The sequence below is a fragment of the Perca fluviatilis genome, chromosome 12, assembly GCF_010015445.1.
Source record: "Perca fluviatilis chromosome 12, GENO_Pfluv_1.0, whole genome shotgun sequence".
NCBI classification, from domain to species: domain Eukaryota; kingdom Metazoa; phylum Chordata; class Actinopteri; order Perciformes; family Percidae; genus Perca; species Perca fluviatilis.
In genome coordinates this window covers 14601723-14621670 of record NC_053123.1, presented here as the reverse complement: position 1 = coordinate 14621670, position 19948 = coordinate 14601723, and the positions used below count along the sequence as shown (strand labels likewise).

Genomic DNA, 19948 nt, shown 5'->3' with positions numbered 1-19948 from the left:
TCTCTAAAAGTCAGGAATAATCTGTAACAGTTGTAAAAGTTAAATGCAAAACTCAGAGATAACTCCAGATGACTCAGTATAAAGGGTGTATTAGCTTTTTAGGCTAGCAAAGTGTTTGACTATTATTGTTGTAGTAATTTACAATAACATATTTGCTTAATTGGATGCCAAGCTATACTGGATGAGTTCAGGAATGATCACAATTCATCATTTAATAGGTTCATGAGAACATTTTATTGATAATACTGATATTGATCACCATCGCAGGTTATCAGAGTGTTTTTGGGAATGTATTGCATTCATGATAACGTTTGGAATATGTGATAGTAAAGCCAGGATGATGTTTGGCCCTTCAATACTCCTCTCCCTCTTCATCCTCCTCTCCCATGCTGTCAGTGCCAACCTCTTCATAATCCTTCTCCAGGGCAGCCATATCTTCTCTGGCTTCTGAGAACTCTCCCTCCTCCATGCCCTCCCCAACATACCAGTGGACAAAGGCTCTCTTGGCGTACATGAGGTCAAACTTGTGGTCGAGACGGGCCCAGGCCTCAGCGATGGCTGTGGTGTTGCTCAGCATGCACACAGCTCTCTGCACCTTGGCCAGGTCTCCTCCAGGAACCACCGTTGGAGGCTGATAGTTGATGCCCACCTTGAAGCCTGTGGGGCACCAGTCTACAAACTGGATGGTGCGTTTGGTCTTGATGGCTGCAATGGCAGAGTTGACATCTTTGGGCACTACATCACCACGATACAGCAGACAGCAGGCCATGTATTTACCATGACGAGGATCACACTTCACCATCTGATTGGCTGGCTCAAAGCAAGCGTTGGTAATGTCAGCAACTGACAGCTGCTCATGGTAGGCTTTCTCTGCAGAGATGACTGGAGCATAAGTGGCCAGAGGGAAGTGGATACGAGGGTAAGGCACCAAGTTGGTCTGAAACTCTGTCAGGTCAACATTCAGGGCTCCATCAAAGCGAAGTGAGGCTGTGATTGAAGACACAATCTGGCCAATGAGCCTGTTCAGGTTGGTGTAAGTCGGCCTGTCAATATCGAGGTTCCTGCGGCAGATGTCGTAGATGGCCTCGTTGTCCACCATGAAGGCACAGTCAGAGTGCTCCAGGGTGGTGTGGGTGGTCAGGATGGAGTTGTAAGGCTCCACCACTGCAGTGGAGACCTGAGGGGCTGGGTAGACCGCAAACTCAAGTTTTGATTTCTTTCCGTAATCAACAGAGAGTCTCTCCATCAGCAGGGAGGTGAAACCTGAGCCAGTGCCTCCACCAAAAGAGTGGAAGATTAGAAATCCCTGCAGGCCAGTGCACTGATCAGCCTGAAAGGAACATTTTCTTTGATTATTTAAAATTCACTTCAGTTTCACAATATCAAAATGTATGAAGTCACAAGAAAAAAATCCCGTTCTGGGATTTATTTTTAAAAACTCAATTACCTTTTCTTCATTGTAAACTAATAAAAATATCCTTTTTGGTGAACTAAATTTTCTTTAGTCAAAAGACAAGCCTGCCAAAATGCTAAACCTGTCCAGCAAACTAACTAAACTCTCACCAGTTTACGAGTCCTGTCAAGAACCAGATCAATGATCTCCTTGCCGATGGTGTAGTGTCCACGGGCGTAGTTGTTGGCAGCATCTTCCTTTCCTGTAATCAGCTGCTCAGGATGGAACAGCTGCCGGTAGGTTCCTGTACGCACCTCATCTGTGAAAGAAAACAAGATAGAAAGCTAATTTCCACAGGGTATGAATGTTTTAAACATATTTTCTTAGATACTGTAATTAAATATTAAATAGCATTTAACCTGCAATACTTAGGTCTAAGTCAAAGTATAGAGTGTCATCGGTGTAGATACAGTACACCTTGTCTTTTAGAAATTATTGGTTGTGAAGTCAAGTGTATATAAGTTCATTACACACTTTTACACATTACTGACCGATGACAGTAGGTTCCAGGTCAACAAAGATGGCTCTGGGAACATGCTTTCCTGCTCCTGTCTCACTGAAGAAGGTATTGAAAGAGTCATCTCCTCCTCCAATAGTCTTGTCACTGGGCATCTGTCCATCTGGCTGGATCCCATGTTCCAGACAGTACAGTTCCCAGCATGCATTGCCCATCTGGGCTCCGGCTTGGCCGACGTGCATGGAAATACACTCACGCTGAACAAAAGAAGGTAGAGAGGTTGGTAAAATCAGATGTAATTGAATCAGATGTAATTGATTAATTAAAAAGTATTACTGCATTTGCTTTAAAGCTGTGGGCACTCTATTTTTGGCGTTGTTGGGCAAAAATGCATAATAATCATTTAGCATATTGTAATTCAAGTGGTCTGAGAGAAAACTAGACTTCTGCAGCTCCTTTTGTCTCTGTATTCAGAAAATCTAGCTATCACAGGAGATTGGTCAATCACAGATCATTTCAGAGAGAGAGTGTGGCTGTTCTGCTCATGCATTTCCCATACGACAAAGAGGGGAGCTGCAGGAAGTGGTCTCACTCTACTTTAAGATCTGGCTTTTTTTTTTTGTTGCATTCTACACACTGCAGCATTAATTTAGCCCGACCCAACACAAACTGCTTACAAATAACTGGGGACTTTTACAGCGTGCGTCACTGTATGTCAGATAAGCTCACGAGTATGTTCAGTTTAGTGGTTTCAAGTTTTACATTTGTCATAAAAAGGCAGAAAAAACAAAGACCATTTTAGGCCTTTTTCATTATTGCTCTGCAATGTTCTTTCTTTCTTCATGTCTAATAACAATCTTTTATATTATGTCTGCACTCGGTTCAGGGAGTAAACAGCTTAGCTGACAAAGAAACATTGACTGCTGAAAACTGTGTCAGAGCAGAATGTTGAAGCTTTCAGCTGCTCATAACGAGCAAGACAGCATTTAAATGAAAGCAGCTATTAGATTGTCCAGAGTCTGCACTCTTTGTTGTTATAGAATCCAGCAAATGTAGTTAGGAAACACAGCTACAGATGAAATGCAGTTAACCCATTTTATGGAGTTTCCCCAAAGAATGTGGAACCTATATACAGTACTAAGGCACTGTGTGGCAAACGTGAAGGCCTTGCCTCTAGAAGATGAGAAAACCTTCCCCCACTTCTCCATCATGTATCTCCTCCCTTTCCTCATCCCCTCCCCTTTTGTGTCTCTCTCCTCCCCCATCCTGTCCAGCTGCATAGTGCTATGTAACAGTCAGGGATGTCTCCCTCTCTCTTTCCCTCTCTCCACATCTCTATCCAACCAAAAACTCCTAACAGCTGCAAAATGGCTGCCAACTAACTCATACTGTCTAGGCCAGACCACTCCTCTTTTCTCTGTTCTTTCTATCCATCCCCCCACTGCCACGATTACCCCGCTTACTCCTTTTTCTGTCAAGATTAGTCCTACTTTAATTTCTCAACAAACACATGATTAAGCCTCAAGTTATTGTTTTCTATTAGTTACATATGTTTCCTTCTTTTTGACTAGTTGTAGTACATCAAACAAGTATGGAAATGACAAAGCAATTTAACTCAAAAAGTGTCTGTCATCTGACCTAGACTGTCCAAGAGTACAGAAATGACTTATGGACACTTATAGTCATGAGTATTTATCCCATGGCATTCCTCTCCTTCAATTCTCACCAGACATGCCCTGAAAAAAGTTTAATTTACATACATTCAGATAAAAAACTACTGTCACTTAATAGGATAAAGCTGCTCTTGTATCAGTAACATTCAACTCCACAGCAGAGGCCTTATGAGCATTAAAGAGGCTTTACTGTTTAATCAATCTAATGCTAAGAAACAAAGACAAAGGGAGGCTAAAGGGAAGAGAGAGAGAGGACATTTCAAGGCTACGTCATCAGCCAGTCTGTTACTTACCATTGTGTCTGCTTGTCCTTCGACTGACGTTGAGGATTCAGATACAAGGCAGAAGTGCGGAGGAGAGGGAGAGTCAGGGTTTATATAGGCAAGGATGTGGAGGGGGCAGGCAGGAAGGCACAGCAAGCAGCTGCATAGCTCATTGGCGGGAGGGAGCAGCAGTTTGAAAAAAAAGAAAAAAAGGGAAGTCCCTATTACTATCTGTCATGTTATCCGCCCTTACATTGATTTGCTTTGTCTGTCAGTTTGAGATTAGATGCTTATGTATGCATTTTCCCCCTATTTTCTCATGTTGTGTGTGTGTGTGTGTGTGAGAGAGAGTTTAATTACAATGTTTAAATAGTTTTTTGGGAAATTTACCAGTAGCATTCAAATGTTCACCCCTGAAGTTTTCTCAACCTATAATACAGTATAGACATTAACAAGGACTGTGAGCTAAGAGAATGATTATGTGTATTGGATGCATTCATCTGTACCCACACACTCAACACACACACACACACACCCTTTGTCTGTATTTAAATCGTTAAATAAATATTCACACAATGATGATCTGGAAAAGAGGAAAACACTATGAAGTTCTTTATTCCTAATAATCCTATTATTTAATGGTAGGAAAAGTAAATGGTTAGCAGTAAGAGTGCTTACAAGTAATGTGGGATGACACAAATGACATTGCAACATGCAGAGTTTCAGTTTAATCGGCTAATTCGGAATGCACAGAGAAACATCACATTGGAAATCAACTCACCACTGAAATGTAAAAGATTAAAAACAAACAACAGTTCCATGAAATGTCAAGGCCAGTTTTTTGCTTATCCTTGGTACAACTTTTCAACAAGCCTCTTTGGATCAGAAAGCTGTGATTCATACATAACTGGGATCCTATTGTTGCTGTAGGCTACTGTCTGAGTATGAGCTACACAAACAACACCAGTCAGTGAAGTTAGTCAGTTATTTTCTCTCCCTACCGCTCTTACACAGTCACAGCTGAATGGTATATAAACTGACATAGGAGCCCTTTCATAACTTACATTCCACATGGGAGAGGATAGTGGGGGGAGGTGCACAAAAGAGAAGGTTTTTCAGACTGATACGGCAGAAAGAAAATATCTTTGAATGCCCAAAGCAAGATATGTCCGACCACAATTTTATTTATTTATTTATTTTTTTTTTTTTTTGTTGCTCTGATGCTAATACCATGTTTTTACACAGTACTATAACTAACGATTTTGTCTTTAAGATGTACAGCTAAACTTTGGGATCAGTTTTGTTTTGTTAATGTGTGTCACAGTATGCAGAATATGCTACAAAGTTCCTCATGGTGCAACTTTTTAAATATTAAAATGGTGTAAGAGGTTTTTTTTATTACCATTTTGCTCTGTTTTGAGGATAATGTTAATATTGGGGTTCATTAAAATGTGTTATTTTCTGAACCAAATTATTTGACCTACATTTTTTCTTCACTACAAAAAAACTAAATGTCTTATTTTAAAACAGGAATTCAATATCAATGTACTTTGCCTTGAATGCAGGCCTTAGGAAAGTCAGTATTCCTCTCCTTCATCCTCCTCTCCCATGCTGTCAGTGCCAACCTCTTCATAATCCTTCTCCAGGGCAGCCATATCTTCTCTGGCTTCTGAGAACTCTCCCTCCTCCATGCCCTCCCCAACATACCAGTGGACAAAGGCTCTCTTGGCGTACATGAGGTCAAACTTGTGGTCGAGACGGGCCCAGGCCTCAGCGATGGCTGTGGTGTTGCTCAGCATGCACACAGCTCTCTGCACCTTGGCCAGGTCTCCTCCAGGAACCACCGTTGGAGGCTGATAGTTGATGCCCACCTTGAAGCCTGTGGGGCACCAGTCTACAAACTGGATGGTGCGTTTGGTCTTGATGGCTGCAATGGCAGAGTTGACATCTTTGGGCACCACATCACCACGATACAGCAGACAGCAGGCCATGTATTTACCATGACGAGGATCACACTTCACCATCTGATTGGCTGGCTCAAAGCAAGCGTTGGTAATGTCAGCAACTGACAGCTGCTCATGGTAGGCTTTCTCTGCAGAGATGACTGGAGCATAAGTGGCCAGAGGGAAGTGGATACGAGGGTAAGGCACCAAGTTGGTCTGAAACTCTGTCAGGTCAACATTCAGGGCTCCATCAAAGCGAAGTGAGGCTGTGATGGATGAGACTACCTGGCTGATGAGCCTGTTCAGGTTGATGTAAGTCGGCCTGTCAATATCGAGGTTCCTGCGGCAGATGTCGTAGATGGCCTCATTGTCCACCATGAAGGCACAGTCGGAGTGCTCCAGGGTGGTGTGGGTGGTCAGGATGGAGTTGTAAGGCTCTACTACAGCTGTGGAAACCTGGGGGGCTGGGTAGACCGCAAATTCAAGCTTAGACTTTTTGCCATAACCAACAGAGAGTCTCTCCATCAGCAGGGAGGTGAAACCTGAGCCAGTGCCTCCACCAAAGGAGTGGAAGATTAGAAATCCCTGCAGGCCAGTGCACTGATCAGCCTGAAAGGTAAATTTCCTTTGATTATTAAAATCCTACTTCAGTTTCACAATATCAAAATGCATGAAGTCACACGGACATTTATTTTTAAAAACTCAATTACCTTTTCTTCATTGTTTTTAATATTGAAAACCGCTCCGTAAATATCCTTTTTGGTGAACTAAATTTTCTTTAGTCAAAAGACAAGCCTGCCAAAATGCTAAATCTGTCCAGCAAACTAACTAAACTCTCACCAGTTTACGAGTCCTGTCAAGAACCAGATCAATGATCTCCTTGCCGATGGTGTAGTGTCCACGGGCGTAGTTGTTGGCAGCATCTTCCTTTCCTGTAATCAGCTGCTCAGGATGGAACAGCTGCCGGTAGGTTCCTGTACGCACCTCATCTGGAGATAGACAAACAGATTTACTGAATGAGGGCTCCTAAAGTTGAATCACTCTCAAGAGCTTGACATTAAAATGTTTCTACAATGGAAATGTTTATTCTCTAATATAGCTTTGTTAATAATAAAACTTCATAAATACATAAAAACATCCAATCTCTGTAATATATCATCAACTATATAACATGCACTGACCGAGGACAGTAGGTTCCAGGTCGACAAAGATGGCTCTGGGAACATGCTTTCCTGCCCCTGTCTCACCGAAGAAGGTATTGAAAGAGTTATCTCCTCCTCCAGTGGTCTTGTCACTGGGCATCTGTCCGTCTGGCTGGATCCCATGTTCCAGACAGTACAGCTCCCAACATGCATTACCAATCTGAGCCCCAGCTTGGCCCACATGAATAGAGATACATTCACGCTGCAGAGAGCGAGGAACACTGTTCAATTACCAGACACATTGTTAATACATAAAGCAGTATGCACTTAAAGTAAGTTTTACACCAGTAACCCACTTTTCTTACCATAGTTTATCTCTCTTCTCCAATGTCCAGGTATCAGTAAGAAGATGCAGTGCTGAAGACAGCTGTGTTACTCTGTGATTTTATACCTGCAGGTTAAGGTGAACAGTGATTCGATCTGAGCTGTAATCAGAGAACCTACTGATGAGACCAGGATAAGATCATCCTCTTAACAGACAAATACACAATGCAAAATGAGGTCAACACCCTATTCATTGTGTGAGTCTGTGACAACTGGTTTTTATGTGCACCTCATGTTTCAGAAAGCAGAAGCAGAACCCCAGATGAGGGGAAGGTAACCTAATGCAGTTTCCCTCAGCACCTTCTAATATATGACTTGATGTAGCTTATAACAGGATAAAAAACAACAACTTTGAGGTTGTTTTATAGCAGGGATATTTTTAATCAGAATCATAGTCTGAGAAATAATCAAATTACACTGTCACTGCAGTGTCACTGTCAAATAACGGTGAGGTAAGGTGGGAACAATCCAGCTATTTACTATTACTGACTTTTTCAATGTCACATTGTTATGCTGTATGACTTATGTATCAATATGTGGAAACTTGAATTTGATGGTTAAATGCATGAATTTGAACAAACAATTAGCAAAAATTGACTTTGATCTTTAGCAGATTCATTGTTGCTCTTCTTCTAAAGATGCCTGTGGATTCTCACATACAATACATGCTAAAAGTACAAGATGAAACTTCAAAGTTTCGTTAAAAAGGTTTTTTTATGGAAAGACAAAATCTCCAAACATGTAACGTGTGTTGAATCCAATGGCACTTTTAGCAAACAAAAATTTACAGTTTTATTAAAATAATATACATTGTTTTTCAAGCATATCACTTGCACTTTTCCCACACTCTTTTCATAAGTTGAAATGAACTGTCAGTCTTTATTAAGAACTACAATACGATGTGTGCTCCTCCTTTCTCAGTTGTTCAACCCCTTTGGGAGACTACAGAAACAAACATGTGAATTGTCTCTTAAGGCGTCAGCTCACATGGAGTAAACAGTACCTGCCTGCCGGATTAGTTCCACGATATGCAACATGAAAGACCAAAGGCAAAAACAAGGTACACAATCACGATTTTAAATCCACGACGGGTGTCCTTGCCACTCCATTTAAATTTCTATGCCCAGAAAGCCATTGGTTTCCAATAGGTTGTTTAGATCACATGCTCACAATTCTACTCAACATGAGTTTCAGTTGGATAGCGGTCGAGTTCTGCCTGTTTCAGCTGGCAGGAATATCCCAAATTCAATACGATGTCATGGTTCAAAGGAAGAATGCTCTGCTCTGTATTAAAACAAGTCAAACCACTTTCAAGACCAACAACAGGCATCCACTGTAATATGGGAGATGTCGATTCAGTATAATCTATTGTTTTGAGATACAACACTGTTGCAATCTATGGCTTCTTTGTTCACAAATGTCATGTGGACTTCCTCCTTGCTGTCACATGCACAGTTATTTTCTCCCAAAAAACGATGGATGTCAGTCAAAAGTAAAAATTAGAGACTACATCAACTAACCAGAGTGAGTCTGTTGGTTGTGAACACATTTGTGGCAGCCAAGAAAAAAGTGAGCTAAGAGAAGCTAAGAGTGATACCATAGCGCCAGTTGCACTTAAACACTCTTCATTATAATTGATGAATTGATGATTAACAATCATTCAATCAAATTTATTTAAAGTGTAAAATCCCCATTAGACATGGTCTCAGTGCACTTCACAATTAAAGCAACACAGAAATAAAAGACAGCAACATAACAACTGAAAAGCATTAAAGCAGTAATAATAAACAGTACAAAACCAGCAACATAAGACAATAAGTTCAAAGGTTTGATTGTCAAGGACGCAGAGAGGATGGTGTGCTATGGTTGGCTATAGTATAATGAGTAGAGGTGGGGTTTCAATCTAGACTCAAAAATGTCAACTATGTGAGCTTCTTTTACATGTAGTGGAAGGCCTTGAGGGGCACAGTAGGAGAATGCTCTATAACCAACAGATTTTTTTGTTTAGTAGGGGAATGACCAGGAAGCCAGCGTCAAGGGAGCGGACAGAGCATGTGGGTGTATATGGTGTAATAAGCTCAGATAAATAAGGTGGTGCGAGTCCATGCAGGGCCTTCTAAAATCAGCGCTATAGCTTGCACTGGTAGCCAGGGAAGAGAGGTCAAAACGGGTGTTAAGTGATCATATTTTCTAGTTGTTGTCCAGATTCTGGCTGTGTGTTCTGAGCAAGTTGAAGGCCTCTAGTGGCACAATTTGGAAGACCAGAAAACAGGACATTGCAGTAATCATCAATATGCTACCAAATCTTTAGGTCTGGTTCATGTTCTGTGAGCCGAAATATTGTCAAATATCACTGGGAAAGCATACACCTTGCTGTTGTCTTCTTCTTTAATGTGTTTTGCCCTCATAGGTGTTGCCTGAGTCATAAAGCTATGTCCTACTTCCATTGTTTGAGAGCATACGTCTCAAACAACGCCCCACAATTGAGTCTTTTCACTAATAGGTCATAATAATGCCAGTACTGGAAAGAAAGATAGAGACCCAGAGCAGAACAAAACGATGAGATGAAGAGATCATTTGCACATTTTTTGAGGTCATGATAACTAAATATGTGGAAATGTAAATATTTGTAATTTTATTGAGAGCCACATATGGTTCTGTATATGACATTACAAATTAAAATCTTACAATCCCAATTTACACAGAAAGCATGGTAGTTGAAGAGTGATAAATAAAAAAAAAAAACATAAATACAACGCTTTACAGGTCCTGCTGTAGTGGTGAACAAAAAATACTTCTACTCTTAGGATGTCACATGGACTGTCTGTTGAGTAAAATGAATGAATGAACACTGTATGAGTAAAAGAGTGTTTCTCATTCAGTGACTCATGGTGAAACAACTACGACCTCTAGCTTTCAAATGACAGCATATCCAGTAGTCTGGGGAGGGTTGCTGTTATGGATCGGTTTGCAGGATGTTCGTCCCACCCTAGAGATACAGTAACTGACTGTAGGCGTGACTATCACATGCAGCAAGAAGCAGTCTATGGCAAGAAGGGCAGTTTGAATTGCTGTGGGCGGGATTGTATTTCCAGGGCACCAAAAGTGATGGGGGTTTTCAAATTAGAGACAGGGATATAAAAATGTGATTAAGTAACGTATTGGCAAATAAAATGGATGCATGCAACTGACATGAATGATTGATGCAAAAAGAAAGAAAAGGGGATTTGGTGTTTCCCTACACACATTTTGTTAGGCTATTGACAGTATTGAGATGTGTTTAGCATTTAGACTATCATCATGTAAGAAAACAGAGACACACTGCTGGGTATGAATTAAACAATCTGTGAGTGAGGCGATGTAATTGATCAGTTAAATGAATGAATACAATGTCCAAAACAAAAGTAATATCAAGTTGATTTTGGTGTTTGATCAGGTAGGAATTTACTCAGCAGAGCAGTGTGTTGGGAAATTATGAAATAATATTTTTTTTATATTTAAAAAACATATGAATTATAGTCTTAAAAAGCTAACCAGGCAGAAAACCCCTTAAACATAATAAATGAGCCGATTTGCTCTGTACATTACTCTGCACTAAACTGTCTCTATCTATGCCTCACTCCAGGACTCAGTGCTATGCTGACTGGTTTTTTTCATAGACAGTAAAAGTTTTTTTTCAATAGACCTTTTTTCATGGCAGACATGTTGACATGTCCTAATAGGAAAAGCAAAGGTGTATTCAAAACCATTAATGATGGCTGCATTCCACTTAGGAGAGGTCCTGGTATTGTACATGCTGACTCACTGAAACAGCTTAGTGGGACACTTGATGGAATTGAGCCATCGTTAAGGTTATCAATTTCAGCTGTGCTTTTCCTACTATGACAAGTCAAAATGTCTGCTGTGAAAAAGTCCATAGCCACCCCAAACCTATAGAATTCCCTTTCTCCATCCATACATTTCCCCTCTCAATAGATGCTTTAAAGCACATGTGTCAAACTCAAGGCCCGCGGGCCAAATCTGGCCCATTCCAGATTTAGATCCAGCCCGAATATCAATTTGGGTTACCAATAAATGTTGGCCCACCTAGTTTTGCGCCAAACCAAAAATACAGGAAAGTGTTTTTTAAACTGCAATTACCTGACATTCAAAGCAGAATATGGCAGATTTGCCGACTCTGAGACTCAGAAATTCCCCCAGAAGCAGAGAGTTTTCATATTCAGGCTGTGAAACAGGTTGTTGTTAAAAGCAAAAACTATGTAACATTTAGTGTGAGCTGTAGTTCCAATGAGACAACCTGTAGGGGGACAAAAGCGGGAAAAGTTACATAGTGTTGCTTTAAAAAAAAAAAAAAAAAAAGTATCATTGTTTTGCTTGATTTGCTAAATTCTATGATGGCTAAGGAACTCTTTTGATGACTTTTGTAGGGCTTCATGTCAACACAAAAAAGGTAAAAAAATGTCTGAGAAAGCCACAAAAAAGTTGGAACAAAAACAACAAAAATGAGGAAAAAAGCTACCAAAATGTTTTTAAAAAAAGCGATATGCAGTAACAAAAGCACGTCAATAAACTCTACACATCTGGCCCTTGGTGTGATTCTCTTTTTCCAGTGTGGCCCTTAGTGAAAATGAATTTGAGATCCCTGCTTTAAAGAGTCAGCTTAAAACTCACTTTTATTATTATTTACCCTTTAACTGTGCATACACTAACCTGCCTCCTGTAGCCTCTCTCTGTAGGATTTTTGCTGTCTCAGTGTGCAGTGTGTGAACAGGGAAATAAAAACACATTATTTAATCTTGTATTCTGTAAAAACTTCCCCAGGGGTTGTGTTTGAAATGATTATATTATTATTATTATTATATATATATATATATATATATATATATATATATATATATATATATATATATATATATATATATATATATATATATATATAATGATAACAGTGGGACTAATTTGGGGTTTAGGGGGATTAATTTCTATAACACACAGTATCTTGCAATACATAAAGTGGCCTGCGCGCTCACAGTGCGCGCTCACGTCAAATAGACAGGTGGGAGTGGTTTGCAGTTGAACATAGCGCGTCAGCTCCTCGCCCACCTGGCATTACTCACTCACTCGGACCACATTGACGGCCGCTGTGAGAAGCTACAGATAAAATATAACAAGCTGCAAGTTGCTTTTCTTTCCAAGGACATTCTACTAAGAAGCTACAATGGTACGTATATTATCAATTTTCAGTTTTAGTTGGAGAGAAATTTCTACTCCAAAGTTCGATTTGTTTATTTTCTAAAAGTGAGTAAATATATCACCAGCCATTCCATTTTGTTTACTAGCCTAACAGGCTATATTGACTTATTCGCAAATGCGCATTATATCGTAGACCTATATCTGCCAGAGCAAATGGAACGAGCTCGCAGATTCGTCTGGCTCCCGGGCTAGTTTACAAAGTGCGTCAGTGAATCTTCAGCGTTTTCAATGTGGTGCGATGTAGCAACTCCTCGGATCTGCCCCCTCTGCGCCTTCCTGTAGCAGGACTCTTGTGACAGAAATAGAGTCATGACTGGCAGTAGCGCTGAGCTGGTTGCTGACCTGTGTGAGCAGGTGGGGATGATCACAGAGACCAACATAATCAAACATAGTTGATATAGTGTGATTTTGTTTTTGTTTTGCATTTATTTTATTATAAAATATCAATAGTTCAGTATTTTTATATGAAGTGAGAGATGATCTTTTAATAGCATTTTATTATATATATGTATATACATACATACATACATACATACATACATACATACATACATACATACATACACACACATCGGCAAGGAATGTAGGTGTGTTTCATAATGAGTCTATCAACAAGTCAGCTCAGATTGAGACTAGTGTTTCTCCAGGGTAAGACATCATCTTTTCCCTCCAAATTCAAACAGTCACGGTAAAGTTCTAACAGTGGGCTGGGCTTCTTCAACTTCCAACAACAATTTAAAAGTAGCTTCCATATGGTAGAAAGCAAAGACACATGTTGTCATAGTAAAATGGGACTGTAGGCTAATCCCTGCCAAATGCAGTGTATGTAATTGGGATGTTACTGGGTAAGGTGATTGTAATCCCTTTTTTAGTCTTGTGTCTTGTTTCAGGAATTGAACTAGCACACATACACATACACACACACACACACACACACACACACACACACACACACACACACACACACACACACACACACACACACACACACACACACACACACACACACAGGCAACATGTTCTGTTTGCACAGTGTTGTATAAACAGAGTGTTAGCATTGTCAGTGGTGAGTCCTTATAAAACCAAATGATATTGTGTACATTGTAAGTACACTCCTACAGTATACCTGCCCTGATCAAATATTCTGATCCATTAAGTTCCTATATTGTTAATGTTGTTTTTTTTAAATATCAAGAGCTACACTAAATGCATGGTATAAAGCTATACAAATTATATTTAACCTGACCAGTGACACTAAATAACATATGCATAAAGAAAGTAGACCCAGGATCATAAGTGAACTCACACGGCTGCCCCACACTTTGTGCAAGATGTTTTTAGAATTGGCAGAATCCGTGCTTGTTGTAGCCTACAAAGGACTTGTCATGATAGCACTAAATTCAAAAGGGAGGCTATCCCTGTCTTAACAGTCGGATTCTGTATATTACGTGCAATGGTGGTTCTAGTCTTGTATTGCCTGACCTAGCTGCCTATAGCACATTTAAACTTTTTTCATCCATCTTTAGCATGTTGCCTTTTTTGCCTGAAGGGTAACACAGATGTAGAATAGTCAGCCAGTGAGGGCTTATCAGGTTGGTACACATTGATTAAGACTAGGGCATCACCACAGGAAATACCTAGGGGTTATCTATTATTTATCAGAATCAATGGGGCTATCTAAGGCACAAGAGGAAAGTGTACTCATTTAGCCAAATAGAGCATGAAATGGATTCACAGTTTTTTACTTTGAGAATGCACACACAGCAAGGTGCCTACTACCAGTGTGAGCTTCACTGCAAGTCAATCAAAATTAAAACACATCGCACAACTCTTTGGGGGATTTCGGTCTGAGGGTGGCAACAGAAGAAAGGTCAAATGATCATCACAATAGTCATTAATATCCACAATAAATAAATACATGCACATTCACTTGTTAGATCCAAAGTTGACACTGCTGTGGGTGACAAATTTCTGGCTGATGGTGGTGCTACAAATGGATAGGGTCTCCAAAATCATGATGAATCATCCTCAAAGTGCCATGAATATCCATTCCAAGTATGATATCAGTCTGGCCTGTAGACACATCCTGATCTAGACTAAGCTGTCAGACCGAATAGTCGACCAAATGAAAAAGAAAATAAAGAATAAACTAAATAACAAAGTCAGCATTCAAGCAGCATGTAAACGTACAAAATGGAAAGATGAATTAATATGTCTGCTTTTGCTCTTGGAGCATGGTTTCATACACATCATAATAAACTAAATACATGGCAGTTTGGGTCTCTTGACAAGATTCCATGAAATCATATTCATCTATCCTCACCTTGACTTTATGGTAGATTATGTCTGTTTTCGTGTTATAGAAGCAGATTGCACTTTGATGATGGGGTATTAAGGGATCTCTACTCCCGTGTCTGCTGACCTGAAAAAGCTTTTAACAAATTGATTGCTCTTTTGTTTCTATCTTGTTGACTTTTCCTCTCTCTCGCTCTCTGTAGACTTTTAGTTTTAGTGACCAACAAAACTGGAATCTCAAGTCTGTGTGGGCTCAGGCAGGCCCTTGTTTACGGCAAATTACAGACACACCCCAACAGGTTACAGGGACAGGAGAAGTTTGGTTTGAGTGTACTTTGTCTTGAAATATTTACTGTTCCTTTATGCTTGTGGTGATGAAAAATAATATCGCAGCATTCAGTGAACAACCTAATTTTGACTGAAAATATTAGGGCTGGGACGATATGCTTTTGTCCCGATTGGATTCTTTCACGATACATGGGTGCCGATTCGATTTGTATTACGATTTTCATTTATTGCGGTTCTAAAAGTATTGCGATTCAATAGTATTGAGTATTGTGATTTTATTTTCCTTCTTTAACAAAAACAAAAGTTGAATAATACACTTACACAAGATATCAAGATCATGAAACATTTCTAAAAGCTTATTTTTTTCTTTTCTCAGTTTTGTCAGTCTGACATTTATTTAATTTGTAAAGAAGTACATCACATGTATTTTCTGGTTTCAGTCAGAAAATGGATATGATGTAGTCGCCGTCAGCGGTACCGTAAAAACAGAAAATATTTAGGTGAATCATTGGTAAAAATACAAAAAAAAGAAAGAATTGATTTTTAAAAATCACGATACATACATTTTGCCTTTTACATTTATCATTTTCAACTTTAACATTAAAAGCAGATCGAGTGTAAAGTTTAACCCTGCGTGATCACTATTTTGGGGACTGCCAGTCAGTGTTTACTGAAACAGTAACTGAGCCTTTGCTGCTAGGTGTCAGGTTAGTATGAAGAACCTAAAATAGCTGCTGCAAAGAGCTCTGCTAACTTGGAAACCCAGGCCAGTCTGGGTAGGATCACCTTTGCTTTATATAGCTTATATTATAGTATTGAATATATCATAAAACTTCTTGTTGATAAACAACATACATTACAGGGTCATTCCTATTATACCCTCCACCTATACTGCTCCCCAGCCCTTGCCCACCAGCACCTTCTCTTGTCTGTCTGATCCATAGGTCTGATCGGGTGAATAAAGTAACAGGAAGATGTTTTTACGATGCTTGCTTTTCTCTGGTTCATTTTATTAATTGAACAATTACAATGTTAGCAGTTAACAATGTTAAGACAGACTTCAGGTAACTTGTGATGGACATTTTTTTTTTTTTTTTTTTTTTTTAAACATTCTGAACTAGGGGTGGGTGATATGGATAAAATCTTCTGTATGTCTTTTTTTTATATTCCTATTCTGGGAAATCAATTGACAACTTTTGGGGAAAATACTAACCAGACAGGAATGTTGATTTAGCCTAATCCAGCAAATTGGATACCAGACAAATCAAGGATTTTCATCACATTGATTTAAAAAATCCAGTATTTCCATAAAACAGTCGGTCATATTGATTCCCAACATTGCTAACACAGTCCCAGACTACGTGATATTTTAAAGGGACAGTTGTGGCTGGGTTGATTCAGTGGGTAGAGCAGGCGCACATATACTGCGAGGCTTATACCTCGACGCAGAAGTCCAGGGTTCGAGTCCGACCTGTGACTATTTCCTGCGTGTCGTGTCCCTCTCGCTCCCCTTTCTCACCTAGCTGTCCTATCGTTTAAAGGCGGAAAAGCCCAAAAAGGGAAAGAGAAGGGGGGGAGGGGACAAAATCTCTGATTGTTGACTATTTATTTAGAGAGATTACACTACAGATTTCCTGCAGTGACTCTGCAGCAAATCCGTTTTGCTTGTTCTTTCGACTTGAACCTTCTTCCCCCTATATATCTCTTTGCTTCCACCTAGTGGCGGAGTTTCTAAATGACTCCTTTGGATCCCTACAACTGTAGCGTTTGTGTAAAATCTGATTATGATACAATTTGCCAATAAAATTCTGCAAAGCAAAAATCCCTTCACTATGTTTAAAGCTCTTAGCTCACTGGAAAAGAACAACACAGTTTCGAAGAGTATGCAACCCTTTACCTTCCCTGCATTGCCACTTTATCTTCCCTCCACTGTATTTCCCTTCTCTCCTTTTCTCTGCCCCCCTTTTCAACTTCTCCTCTTCCTCTCTTCCAGCGTGAATGCATCTCTGTTCATGTAGGCCAGGCTGGGGTCCAGATGGGGAACACCTGCTGGGAGCTTTACTGTCTGGAACACGGCATCCAGCCAGACGGCCAGATGCCCGACTGCAAGCCGGTGGGAGGCCACGACGACTCTTTCACCACCTTCTTCAGTGATACTGGGGCTGGGAAGTACGTCCCTAGAGCGATCTTTGTTGACCTGGAACCCACTGTCATTGGTCAGTAGTGTTATCACGTGGAGCTTGTTATGTTCTTAGATGTCAGCAATTTCAGAAGATGGTAGTATTTTCCTTTGTGGCATAGATAAGTGCAAGACAGATGTGAAAATTGAGTGAAGTTAATCTAATCATCCATCATTCTCCACGGACATTGCTTATCCAATTGTCAATAGCTGACACAACATAGAGGATATTGAACTTTGTTTTGAGGATGAAGTTGTGTCTTACTTATTTTACCTTTTTTTTTATTTTACCAAACAACACACATTTTCATATTAATGTTTTGATAGGTGAGAGAATGAGGTGTCACAGTGATCATGTGAAATTATTTATCCACTAATAGCGTTTTCTATAATGGATGAATTAGTTTTCTCAACTGTGGCTTCTGTCCTTTTAATTTCCCAGATGAGGTGCGCACAGGAACGTACCGTCAACTATTTCACCCGGAACAGCTGATCTCAGGAAAAGAAGATGCAGCCAACAACTACGCCCGTGGACACTACACTATCGGCAAAGAGATCATTGACTCTGTACTAGACAGAATCCGCAAACTGGTAAGGCACTTGTAGGTTTTTTTTGCATAATTTGCATTCACACTGCCTTTGCCCTCCTAACAGAGCTCCTTACAGTCAACAGCTCATTTTCACAGAAAACCGTCAGAACTGCAGACCTCACTCTGCAGTATATTTAGCCATGTTATAGAATGGAAGCTCACACTGCTACTAGTGCTGAATAAAAGTGGATGCAGAATGGGCCTGAGCAGCCTTTTGAAAGGGACTACAGGTTGCATGTATGAAACCTTTATGCAGATCTGTGAAGATACTGTAGATTTCCTTTTTATTTTATGGTCGTACACCTAAGTATTAAGCAGTGTGAAGTAATGCTTTGCATTACTGTTTTTATCCAGGCTTTATCATTGTTTCTCTGTATCTGTAGGCTGATCAGTGCACGGGTCTCCAAGGCTTCCTGGTCTTCCACTCCTTTGGTGGAGGCACTGGCTCAGGTTTCACCTCCCTGCTGATGGAGAGACTCTCTGTTGACTTTGGCAAAAAGTCTAAGCTTGAGTTTGCTGTCTACCCGGCCCCCCAGATTTCCACAGCTGTAGTAGAGCCTTACAACTCCATCCTGACCACCCACACCACCCTGGAGCACTCCGACTGTGCCTTCATGGTGGACAACGAGGCCATCTACGACATCTGCCGCAGGAACCTCGATATTGAACGCCCGTCATACACCAACCTGAACAGGCTCATCAGCCAGATAGTCTCTTCCATCACAGCCTCACTTCGCTTTGATGGAGCCCTGAATGTTGACCTGACAGAGTTTCAGACCAACTTGGTGCCTTACCCTCGTATCCACTTCCCTCTGGCCACTTATGCTCCAGTCATCTCTGCAGAGAAAGCCTACCATGAGCAGCTGTCAGTGGCTGAGATCACAAACGCCTGCTTTGAGCCATCCAATCAGATGGTGAAGTGTGATCCTCGTCATGGTAAATACATGGCCTGCTGTCTGCTGTATCGTGGTGATGTGGTGCCCAAAGATGTCAATGTGGCCATTGCAGCCATCAAGACCAAACGCAGCATCCAGTTTGTAGACTGGTGCCCCACAGGCTTCAAGGTGGGCATCAACTATCAGCCTCCAACTGCAGTTCCTGGAGGAGACCTGGCCAAGGTGCAGAGAGCTGTGTGCATGCTGAGCAACACCACAGCCATCGCTGAGGCCTGGGCCCGTCTCGACCACAAGTTTGACCTCATGTACGCCAAGAGAGCCTTTGTCCACTGGTATGTTGGGGAGGGCATGGAGGAGGGAGAGTTCTCAGAAGCCAGAGAAGATATGGCTGCCCTGGAGAAGGATTATGAAGAGGTTGGGATTGATTCCTTTGACGAAGAAGAGGAAGGAGAGGAATATTAGATGGGCTTAGTTGGCATTTGCCATTTATTTTCGGTGACAAAACCAGTCGATTTATTAAATAGACAATTTGTTTCAAATTTAGAAATATTCTTTTGTTTTGATTTACCTTTTTTAAATAAAAAATTGACCTACCTACCTGTAAAGCTTCTTTGTTGTGCCATCAAAATTACTTTAGACAGCTTTTGTGTCAATGTATACCTATTTTATCAATAAGAGAGAACATTGTTCAATAACCTGATTTTTATAAGTTTGAAACCTCTGTTGTTTCTCAATAAATCGTTCCCCATAATATGTTTCTTCGTTTTACTTTAAAAAATGAATCCTTCGGTTTCTGTTAGTCATTTAACATGTTTTTAATATGTTAATGATGAAAATGATCATCTAATTTGTATCTGTACCCATGTTTTTGTACTACATAAATACAGTGTTGAGCAAGTTTGTCATTGCTTAACCTAATTTTGTTGGAATGCTTTTACAGCTTCCGGGCTCAGTGAAATCCAGCTTAAGAAGCCACTTTCACTGAGAAGAAACTAATTTCTAGGGCAGTACAGACATTGGTTAGTATGAAAAATTCTCATATCAATTTGGTAAAATTAAGACTTTGAGTTCCTGAGTTTTGGGCATATTTTTAAATACCAATTATTTATTTTTTTAATCAAAGATATATCCT

General features: G+C 40.3%; 3 protein-coding genes across 3 annotated transcripts; 1 reads left to right on the top strand and 2 right to left on the bottom strand.

The window, feature by feature from the left end:
* Positions 1-207: 207 nt before the first annotated feature.
* On the bottom strand, positions 208-3963 carry LOC120569679 (tubulin alpha chain). Its single transcript, XM_039817683.1, has 4 exons — positions 3877-3963; positions 1945-2167; positions 1564-1712; positions 208-1330 (listed from the first exon to the last, which is right to left on the bottom strand). The coding sequence occupies exons 1-4, from the start codon at positions 3877-3879 to the stop codon at positions 353-355; spliced, it is 1353 nt and encodes a 450-aa protein (XP_039673617.1). The 5' UTR covers positions 3880-3963; the 3' UTR covers positions 208-352.
* Positions 3964-5423: 1460 nt separating this feature from the next.
* On the bottom strand, positions 5424-7314 carry LOC120570509 (tubulin alpha chain-like). Its single transcript, XM_039818900.1, has 4 exons — positions 7297-7314; positions 6971-7193; positions 6630-6778; positions 5424-6398 (listed from the first exon to the last, which is right to left on the bottom strand). The coding sequence occupies exons 1-4, from the start codon at positions 7297-7299 to the stop codon at positions 5424-5426; spliced, it is 1350 nt and encodes a 449-aa protein (XP_039674834.1). The 5' UTR covers positions 7300-7314.
* A 5069-nt stretch (positions 7315-12383) lies between these two features.
* LOC120570072 (tubulin alpha chain-like) lies at positions 12384-19567 on the top strand. The gene is made up of 4 exons (XM_039818298.1): positions 12384-12536; positions 17145-17367; positions 17773-17921; positions 18304-19567. The coding sequence occupies exons 1-4, from the start codon at positions 12534-12536 to the stop codon at positions 19276-19278; spliced, it is 1350 nt and encodes a 449-aa protein (XP_039674232.1). The 5' UTR covers positions 12384-12533; the 3' UTR covers positions 19279-19567.
* The last annotated feature ends 381 nt before the right edge of the window (positions 19568-19948 follow it).